At 38.2% G+C, this 10765-nt stretch overlaps 1 protein-coding gene across 2 annotated transcripts; it reads left to right on the top strand.

Annotated features, from left to right (window-relative positions):
* Positions 1–1391: 1391 nt before the first annotated feature.
* LOC122651800 (KH domain-containing protein At4g18375) lies at positions 1392–10544 on the top strand. Of its 2 annotated transcripts, XR_006331514.1 has the most exons (8): positions 1392–1406; positions 2011–2640; positions 3891–4391; positions 4914–5153; positions 5244–5507; positions 9335–9378; positions 9478–9578; positions 9971–10112. XR_006331514.1 is itself a non-coding variant. In XM_043845337.1 (7 exons), the coding sequence occupies exons 1-7, from the start codon at positions 2047–2049 to the stop codon at positions 10100–10102; spliced, it is 1884 nt and encodes a 627-aa protein (XP_043701272.1). In that variant the 5' UTR covers positions 2011–2046; the 3' UTR covers positions 10103–10544. The 2 variants fall into 2 exon arrangements, 1 of the variants encoding a protein (XP_043701272.1); XM_043845337.1 differs by lacking the exon at positions 1392–1406 and having other exon boundaries at positions 9335–9390; positions 9482–9578; positions 9971–10544.
* The last annotated feature ends 221 nt before the right edge of the window (positions 10545–10765 follow it).

Raw genomic sequence — 10765 nt, 5'->3', positions numbered from 1 at the left:
GAGTGCATATTGAAACAACAATGATTAATTACTTTTGCTATAAAACAAGCTTGTATTTTATCTTTGTTACCTTTTCCTAATAATGAGAAACAATAATTTCGGAGAGTTGAGTCAACCCCTATAACTACTGGTTGAAGAGCCATAATATTTGCTTGAAGTCCCAATCTCTCTGTAAGTCTTGTAAATACCTCTATTCTTATTTTTTCCCTTTCTTGTTGAATGAATTATAAATAATATTAAAAAAAATGGATGTTTAGCAATTTGGATTTCTCCCTATATTGATTGAACATGCCCATCCATCAGGGCAATTCAATACAAATAATACGGTGTATGTGTGCTTGAGACTTGAGAGAGAGAGAGAGGATGGTGACGTGATTCCATCATGCGTCATCTCACATAATGAGTCATGGGGTATACAATAATATTTTCTCCCCCTGTTATGTCCCATGTGGGTCTCATATGGATGATAATATTTTCTACACCACCATTGGTTTGACATTCAAATTTGTACCCATTCTGACATCATATAAAACCCAATTCCTCGTTTCATTTTTTAAATAGCATTTAGAGCAAGAGATTAGTGTCTCGTTGCGGGGTCCTTGCACTAGCGCATGAGCATCAATATGAATGAGATTTTTTGATTTCATAGGGGACGGAATGGTAACTTCGTACACTCCTATGTCTGGCCACAAATCATGTTGGTTGTCAACCAGTGCATGCAAACGCGCAACGGTGGTCATAGATTAGCTAGCACTCATCCCTTGCTTGTTCCCTCGGCCAAATCTTTCAATTCGCTCCAATAGACATGCATGATTCAGTAGTTAAAGCAACTTCATCACTTTCATGTACCCATAGGATGCCAGCCCTTTCAGGGCTTCCTTTAGGTATCGATTCACTCTCTGTAGATTGACTGGACCCAGAAAGCCTTCCATTGGCCAGTGAAAAATTTCTCATTACTCATGTTAGCAGAGGGGCATGCGACCAAACAATGTTCTTTTTCCTAGCATTTGGAACAAAAAATCGCCTAATGATCCATGCCCGGCCCACTTTTTTATGAACATGTAAAATAGAATTCCTCATTCCCAGTCCACTGGGCTTGTTACCTTATAAAACGAAAAAGCCTTTAAATTGGGATAATTTCATAGCCCATGATGGCTGCTCACCGGTGAACCGGTTGCTTAATTAAGAAGGTCATGTGCTTTGACGACCCCCTATCGCCGGTTCCCTTCCACATCTCATCGTACGAACCGGCTCAAAATTTTAACCCTAGAGGCCTAGATACTTCTCTCACTGAGGTTTCATTAATCATTAGTCAAAACATAAAAAAGCTCAGCAGCGGCGTCAACGATTCCTCTGCGCTTCTTCGTAGGGTTTGGGGTTTTTTCTCGTCTTCTCCATCTCTGCAGGTACGGTTCCTCCTAGGGTTTTTGGTTTTTGTACTCTGTGTAGTTCTTCGTTTCATTTTGTTTCTGTTATCTCATATCTGGGGTTAGGGTTTTCTTGCCTCTTGCCAGGGTTTCTTGTTTCCCTGGATTTGTTTGCTGAGATTAGGTTCCAACATTGTTTGGACTTTTCCGCAGCCGCAAAATTCCAGCTTATTAGTGTTGTTCTTATATCCTTTTTTTTTTTCTTCTATGCATTATGCTTATTGGTTGTTCTTGTAGATGAACGCCTTTTTTTTCCCCTTGTCTCTTCGTCCTTTCTTCTTCCTTTCCCTCCGTCCTTTTTTGTGCATTTTACCGTTACCCAATTTCCCCTGTTCTTAATTTTGTTCATGTTAGTTGAGTCGAATTTCTCCTCGGTGTGTAGCATATCTGACTGTTTAGTACCGTAAATACACGTCCTTGGTTGGGAAACTTGGTGTTTATGCTGTTATGCTTTGTACAATTTTTGCAATCGGCTGTGTTACTTTTTGTGTTCCGGTGAAAGTGCTGGTTTGGGTTCTCATTATTCTTTTATATATTCCCATTTTTTTTTAATACTCATTGGTACAGTATATTTTGCATCCAGGAGGCATATTTCTCTGTCGCATACCCATTGCCCAGTATGGGTGAGACTGGAAAACGATCGCGTTCACGGAGGGATAGGGATAATGATGGAGACGGTAAACACCAGAAGAAACGGGCAGCCAACAAAGACGATTCCGGGGATGGTGAGTTGATTGTATATCGCATCCTCTGCCCAGACGGCGTTATTGGAAGTGTGATTGGTAAGAGTGGGAAAGTAATAAATTCAATAAGGCAGGAGACACGAGCAAAGGTTAAGGTCGTGGACCCTTTTCCTGGAGCTAAGGACAGGGTTATCACAATATATTGCTATGTTAAGGACAAGAGCGACGTGGAGGTTGACGATGAAGATGAGGACATGGATCCTCTCTGCCCTGCCCAGGATGCTTTCCTCAAAGTGCATGCAGCCATTGCTAATGCATTGGCTACAGTTGGAGAATCTGACAAGAAACGGAAAGATAAAGAGGAAGCACACCTTCTTGTTCCTTCCAGCCAAGCAGCGAATATCATCGGTAAGTCTGGGGCAACTATCAAGAAGTTAAGAAACAAGACAAGGGCAAACATCAAAGTTAATCCAAAGGACACGAGTGACCCCACTCATTCATGTGCTATGGACTTCGATAACTTTGTTCTGGTAAGCATCCTTTTAAAATTTTGTGCAGATTGTTGAAAGATGCTTGTCTGTAAATTTGTTGTCAGAAACTAATCTGTTAAACTTAAGTCATGTTGTAAGCAATAGCTATTACAATCAAGATCTTTGTAAATAAATTTAGGGGAAAAGAACGCTACTGATCGTGTGTGGTCAGGGCCATGCGAAATAACTGCCGCACCTTAAGGAAAGGCAGAAATCCCTGAGGGTGCGGCGGACGGCCCTGTGTCTATGCGTAGGAGCCACGTGCCACATGCGACCATGTAGCGTTCTCGTTTCCATAAATCTATTATAAATTAAAAGAGAGGGATATTGCAAGATCAAACTTCTCCTATGTTGAATGTATTTACACAATAACAATTGACTGTAATATGAACTAGACATAGGGCTTTCCTGTTTCTTTTCTTTTTTCAAACTCCCGGGAAAATGGGATCTAAATTTTTCCAACTATTTGGAATTGGGCTTCTATGTCTTAGCTTACAATGTCTAACATCTTCTAATGTGTCTGTGTAGTTTACTTAAACTTCCTCTAGACCTTGACAGGTTTGCCCTTGTGGATGGTATCATTTGTGGAGTGCAAGTGGATTTATGTTGTTAGATTTTTGTTTACCTTTTATTTAAATTGCTTGTTAACTGCTTGAACTGCAAGGAATGTTGGAGTTGGCTGATAATATGCTCTAGAGAATGACTTTGGTTCTTATTGTAATAGAGGGATGACCTTGTAATTTTATATTGATTTCTATTGAAAGTTCTCTCTTTTGGTCCAGTTGCCAGAATTTTTTATCAATGTCTATTGTATAACATCGTCTACTGTGTCTGTATAGTATACTTAGACTTTCCCTAGACCTCAACTGGTTTGCCCTTGTGGATGGTATCATTTGTGGAGTGCAATTGGATTTATGCTGTCAGGATTTTTGTTGACCTTTTATTTAAATTGCTTCTTAACTGCTTAAACTGCAAGGAACGAGTTGGCTGATAATATGCTCTAGAGAATGACTTTGGTTCTGTATGTAATAGAGTGAGGACCTTGTAATTTTATATTGATGTCTATTGATTTTTTGTTATCATAATCCATACTTCTATCCTACGTCATATTTTGTGTTACAGAATCCTGAACTTTAAGTTTAAAAAATTTCCTGCTGAAATAACTATCCATACTAAGTTGCTAACTGTCTTGCTTTTGTTATTTTACTTTCAACCTCTTCTTTTCTGACGATGTATTACTTTGTGAGCAGATAACGGGCGAGGCTGAAGCAGTAAAAAAGGCACTGTATGCCATATCTTCTATCATGTACAAGTTCACTCCCAGAGAAGATATTTCTCTTGAGGCATCCGTCCCTGAAGCACCTCCTAGTATCATTATCCCATCAGATGTCCCTATTTATCCGGCTGCAGGCTTCTATCCAAGTGCTGATTCTATGGTTCCTCCTTCTAGATCTGTTCCCCCAGTCATTGGATCTACACCTCATGTACCAGATCTCCCTGGATATGCGGATACAGGGAGTGCATGGCCAGTGTATTCTAGTGCCCTTCCTATGGTTTCTGGTTATGTAGCTCCATCTCGATCCGAGGAGCTAACAGTAAGACTGTTGTGTCCGTATGACAAGATTGGCCGTGTTATTGGCAAGGGAGGAAGTTCCATTAAAGGTGTGAGGCAGGCAAGTGGTGCTCGTATCGAGGTTGATGACAAAAAAGTTGATCGTGACGAGTGCCTCATCACTATCACATCAACAGAGGTTAGGCCTTTCAGCTTTCCCTTTTTATTTCCTGTTAGGAGCCTCTCCTTCGACGTAGGGGGTAGGCTGTGTACATTTGCCTCTCCCAGACCCTGCAGTTGCAGGAGCCTCGTGCACTGGGACACTCTTTTTTTTAGGAGTTGAAAAGAATTATTTTGTGTTGTCTCTGCTGCTGTTCAAAGAACTTTTGCTACACATCCATGGGGTTGAGGGGATCATTCACATTTTTTAATTAAAATATATTTCTTTTAGAGATAATTCTGGTGAAGGTTTTCTTCTTGGCTGAACAGATAAATATGCTTAGAAAATGTTATAGTTTGTAGATTGTACATCATAATTCTTCTGATTTTGGAAAAAAAAATAAAGTAGCTTTTATTATTTCAAAAGGATCTAGTGTGAACTTGATTTATCTTCATGGGTGGGATCTTAACGTATGTACTTCTATTTCTTTCTTAACTTCTTTCTATGAATTTCCTATTTAGTATTTATGTGTTGATGATAAGTGTCATTGATCTGTGGCAGTCTTCAGATGATGTGAAATCAGTGGCGGTTGAAGCCGTTCTACTGCTACAAGAGAAGATAAATGACGACGATGATGACACTGTTCGTATCCGTTTCCTTGTTCCATCTAAAATTATTGGGTGTATTATTGGAAAGAGTGGTTCAATTATAAATGAAATTCGGAAGAGAACTAAAGCAGATGTTCGTATATCAAAAGGCGAGAAGCCAAAATGTGCTGATGTGAATGATGAGCTTGTTGAGGTCTGTATCTGTGCCTTCTTTTTGTAAATAACCCCAACGATGTAATTGCTTTTTATGTTCATTTTCTTAGCTTTGCTGTTGGTCTTCTAGGTGGTTGGAGAGGTTAGTAGTGTGAGAGATGCACTTGTTCAGATTGTTTTGAGGCTCCGGGATGATGCCTTGAAAGATAAGGACAGTGGTCACAATCCTCCTCCTGCTTTGGATTCTCTTTATTCTAGTGGTAATCTTTCAATGCCTTCGGCCTTGCCTAGTGTTCCTGCTATTGCTCCATTCGGCTATGATCAAAGGGTTGATAGTGGAAGCGGCTTGGGCATGCTTTCCTCAAACAGCCTCTATGGGTACGGGTCATTTCCGGTATGTTACATGCAGTTTCTTATACAATATATTTTTTTTATTATTGCAAAATGCATGTATAAAGATCATGTTCCTATTGGACACTTTTCTCAGTCTTTCTTATTGGGGAGGGGGGGGGACTTTTTATGGATATGGGTCATGCTCCTGGAGCTGCTTTAACTTCACTTGAACACAGGTTTCTGAACATAGCTGTTACATTTGTTTTGGTGAGTTGCATAGCCACAATTTACCACTATCATATGGTAGGTTGTATATGTCCGTTTGCGCTTAAAAATGAGGTCACTGATGGACACTCTTAAGGCTGCTCTCTGGATTTGTTGAGGTATATAGATTTATCTGAGACCCTTCAGCAGCCTCATGTTGTCAACACGTGAAGAGTGTCATTAGGTGAATGCAAATGCTGCTGTCATGAGAAATTTTAAATTATCTTAATTTAAACATAAGTTAAATGACCTCTGTGACCTTAGGGTAAACAAAACACTTAATCCTTCAAGATTATTAAGAGGATTTTCTAATTAGGAGGTTCATTTTATGTAGGGCACCTAGTGCTAGCCATCCCAAGATGTGAATATTATATATTAGTTAATGTAATCTTACTCTTTGCATTATGAATGCCCAAAATTCATGGTTTAGGGTTTTGTGAAATTTGTAAAAGATATATTACTGTTTGTCTGCAGGAGAGTCAATTCCATGGGACTGTTAATAGGGAAATTAATTTATTTTCTTACAAAATAATTAGTATTTGGGTGCTGAAAATCTTATTGCGTGGATTGTGCATGTTAAAGTCCCCAATCTTTGGGTTGGCTTGAGGAATATTGTGTGTTGGGTGGGGGTATAGTGTGCATGTGAATCCAAATGGGATTGTGGGTAGGGGATGTAGAATTGTTAAAATAATATGTTCTGGTTTCAGCTTGAGAGGAATATTTTATGCGCACTTATGTATATGAGCGAGTGATGTAGGAATGATTTAAACAGAGCAATATGATATATCAAAAATTGATAAATTCTAAAGTTGTAAAACTCATTCCATTTTATGTGGTTTAAACATAATTTGTTGGTGAATGGAGCTTATTATATTGTCTATATATGATCGTGTTAATAGAGGCTAGAATTGAGACATATCTTATTGAACTCACGCTTAAAAGAATTGATGCATTGATAAAAGTCAGTGACCGGCTATGTGAGCATTACACAAACCGCTCCGTGAACCAACAGCAATTGAAAAACAAATGTTTCTTTTCTTTGTTCTCTCAAATCTGAACTTTGGTAAGTAGAGAGTGAAAACTACATGGGCAATTTTGTGGACTTGGAGAATGTTGTGTGCAGATTATAATTTCAATTATTTTTGTTCTTTGGTTTCTTTTTAAGTGCGCGTTAGTTGGACAAAATTCAACTGGTAGAAACTAGAAAGCTGGGCTTGGGTGTAGTGAAGTTCACTTGCCAGCCCATTTAAGGTCCATGTATGGACTCATAATATTCCTGGTTGGAGGTTTCTAGAGATTTTGGTTCCTCTACATTTGTGCACTTCTATCTGCTGTCCTAAGTTATGTCATAGGTTGTCAATATCATGCCAAAAAAATAAAAAATATCTAGGTATAAATAATGGATGATCATCTTTATTTTTCATATTAGTTTGTTCCAGTGCCCCATTATTATGGGATTGCTCGTGTTTGCATGAGTAACCATCCTCCTGTACAACTGGTACACCTTTTTTTGGTTTTGGTCCCCAATATTGGTGGGTGTCTTTTTAAATCCTGGAATATCAATGACATCACATGATCGTTGTTTTCTGATAACTAGATTTTCTCTCATAGTTGTGGATTAACTACATTTATGTCTGTGAAGGTGTAGAGTTAGAACACAGGTTCATGTTCTTATATTTGTATATTCCTTTTCATGGGCGTCAAATAAATAGTATCATAGGGAAAAATTTCTTACTAGATGATGCTAAAGATCAAGGCCTAACCTGTTGTTTTCTGCTGAACTAAAAAAATGCATTGAATGGCTATGATTGTTGTCTTCTGATAAATGGACTTGCTATCGTATTTGTGGATTAACTACATTTATGTCTGTGAAGGTGCTGAGTTAGAACACAGGTTTATGTTCTTATATTTTTTATGTAAATAAGTCACTTAGGGATTATTTTAGTGGAAATAAGCTTTGTGTTGGGTAATATATGTGTTGGGCTTTTGATCCCATGGGTTTATTTTGTAATTGGCCAATTTAATGGGCCTAAAATATGGGTAGAAAATAAGAAAACGGGTTTTACTTAGTTTAGTTAGAGTCCTATTTTGAGTTTGTTTTCTTTATTATTTCACTTTCGTAGTCAATTTAGGTTGTCTTATTAGTTAAAGTAGGGTTAGGCCTTTCCTTTTTAGTGTCTAAGTCTATTTTTGAGTCTTCTATATAAGTTTGTAAGGGAGGCCAGCATGTACACGATTTTATTAATGAACTATTGGCTTTAGCCTTTGTTAAAAAGCTTGAGATAGGTTGGGTGAGATGCCCAGGGTGCGCTGAGATAGCCATCCCCTTCTCCAACCCACTCCATCGATCTCCAATCAAGATCCATTCAAGTTTCAACTCTATCATAGCCGATCTCTTGAAGAAAATATTCAGTTGCTGGAATTTCTCTGCAAAGTTCAAGATATTTTCAAAAAACAAGCAAGTCTGAAATTGAAATTCTGCGATTATTCTTCTCTTCTGGAAGGTCACATGCAAGGTGATTTTTCGCGAGAAATCTTCCCAGCCAAATCTAACCGTTGGAACCTGCTGAAATTTTGATCGAATCTTCCGTAAACCCCAAGAGAGACTCGATCCAAATTTCATTACCATCCACCCAACCGATTGTCTGAAAGTACCTTTTACCCCTCAATCCTATGTCTACTAGGAGTCCTCAAAAACTTCAGATTTAGTCATCTGGTTTAAAACTTTCAGTATCTCTTCTCCCCCATATAATCCACACTCTTCTAACTTAATCCTACCATCTAACCCTAGGTCCCATCAAACCCTAACCCTAATTTCACAATTTCACATAATTTGACCTAGCCGATTTTCCCAATCCATAGCAGATCCTGGTTATTGGTTCTAGTTAGTCTCCTACCAATCTAGAATTACATTAATTTTGCATCTTCCATTTGATGTGCATCAAATAAATACTATCATAGGGAAAGATCTAACCTGTTGTTTTCCACTGAACCTGAAAAATGCATTGGATGGTTACGATCAACACATTGGAATTCTGGCAGGACTTGGTCAAGCAAAGGATGATCAGACTCCTGTCAGCGAGATATGGTGTTACAATAGTATTCTTCCAACTTTGCTACTGAATCCTTCTAAGGAATTTTGGCCATAAAAATTCATGCTTTCATTACTTCAATTTTTGACTGATATTTTTTCAATATCAGTTTAGCCGAACCCTACTAATCCTTTAGTTTACATTATGCAGCATTTAGCTCTCTGCACTTTAATGGGGAAGTCCTCTTTTTGTATAAAAAAACTCTGATGTATTTTGCCCCAATTAATGTGATTTTTTCTTTATGCACCCAAAAGATAAAAAAACACATTGGATGTTTTATTCTGGTATCTGGCGGAAATTAGTTCATGTTTCTTGTTCTAGATGCCTCTTTTACATGTCAAATAAATTTCTATGCGATCATGTGCAAGGGCATGTATTCTACTTGTGGTACTGTCCAAATTCTCTCTAGCGACCATTATAGAATTAATGTTAGTATATTTGCAGCTGATCTATTTGTGTTTTGCATCTGAGCTATTGTGTAAAAATATTGTTCGTCTTTCTGATGATGTCTCTACTGGATATTTTTCTGAAGATGGGAGAGAATGGCTATGGTTCCTTATCTTCATACTCATCAAAGCCATATGGAGGGTTTGTATTTTTAAACATACAACTTCTATTTGCAAAGTTTGATATGTCATATACTTGTTTGACTTTGTATCTTATACAATCCTTGTTGCAGATTGCCACCGCCTTCAAACTTTGATATGGTGATACCTGCCAATGCGGTGGGTAAAGTGATTGGTAAAGGGGGAGCAAACATTGCTAACATTCGGAAGGTGTGTCTCTATTCTATCCATCTTGAATTGACATTTTTCTCTCTTTTTTTGTTGATGGATTACCTTAGGGCTTTGGTTGTTTTGCAACCCACCTTGTCAAAGATAAAAACACCTTGATTATAATGACCATAAGAATGAAATAACTTATTAAGAATTATTGGTGTTAGGGATTTGGAGTCTAGTTTCTTTCTATAATTTGTTTAATTGGAAACAATGAAAGTGGGTCTTGCTTCAATCTCTCTTGAGTGGAATTACTGGACTTGTTTTTGTTCGATTTATTAATAAAGGGCATTGATTTTGGCAACTGTCCTATTGAAAAGGATGTACTCATTGCTTGCTGAGCAGTATTTTGTTTCTGCTCCTTAAATCATATTTTACTGTTTGTTTGCCAGATCTCAGGAGCATTGATAGAGATTCTCGACTCAAAGACATCTCGTGGTGATAGAATTGCCCAGATATCTGGTTCCCCTGATCAGAAGCGTTCTGCTGAGAACTTAATTCAGGCGTTCATAATGGCCACATGAGATTATGGATCACTCTGGTATTTGAAGGTGAATTCTAATATAGATACGGGGATTTCTTCCCCAGACGATTCCTCCATGTTTCCTTTAGGTGTTGCTCCAGAAGAATTCAGTGTTCCTAGGCCTCTCCAACTGGAACTCCTATTCCCTTCATAAAAGAGCCTACTCGAGATTTATTGGCAGATTCACTCTGGTTATTTTTTTGGGAGCTGGGCTTTTATCTAAGTTGCTCAATCTTTTCTGTCCTGTTATCTTAGAACTAAAATAGGATCTTTCTTTCCTATTTTGGTATTTTATCATGCCTTATCTTTGACTAGCATAGACCCGTCTTATTTCCAGTGTGCTGCTGTGCTCTTTATAATGATGTTCACTCCAGTAATATTCTCTTTAATGACCATAACTTCGTTCATTGCGACTCATAATAAATGTGTATGCTTTACTTGTCGTTCAATCCTTGCCTTCAGCTTTTTGTGAATAGGATCATTGTCTATCGATGATATACAGGGCAATGCGGCTGTGGTAGGTAGCTGTTTTCTTGGTTTTCTCCTCATCGATTGAGGAATGCAGCCTAGTTTTATCCCAGAGAATCCATTTTACTGCCAAGACTGATACCATCTGAGAAATATTGGATTCCTTCCTTCTGTGGTTCTGCTTATGGAGTTGTCT

Source organism: Telopea speciosissima, chromosome 2, assembly GCF_018873765.1.
Source record: "Telopea speciosissima isolate NSW1024214 ecotype Mountain lineage chromosome 2, Tspe_v1, whole genome shotgun sequence".
NCBI classification, from domain to species: Eukaryota; Viridiplantae; Streptophyta; class Magnoliopsida; order Proteales; family Proteaceae; genus Telopea; species Telopea speciosissima.
The sequence above is the reverse complement of the archived record's forward strand: the minus strand, read 5'-3'. Positions and strand labels throughout refer to the sequence as shown.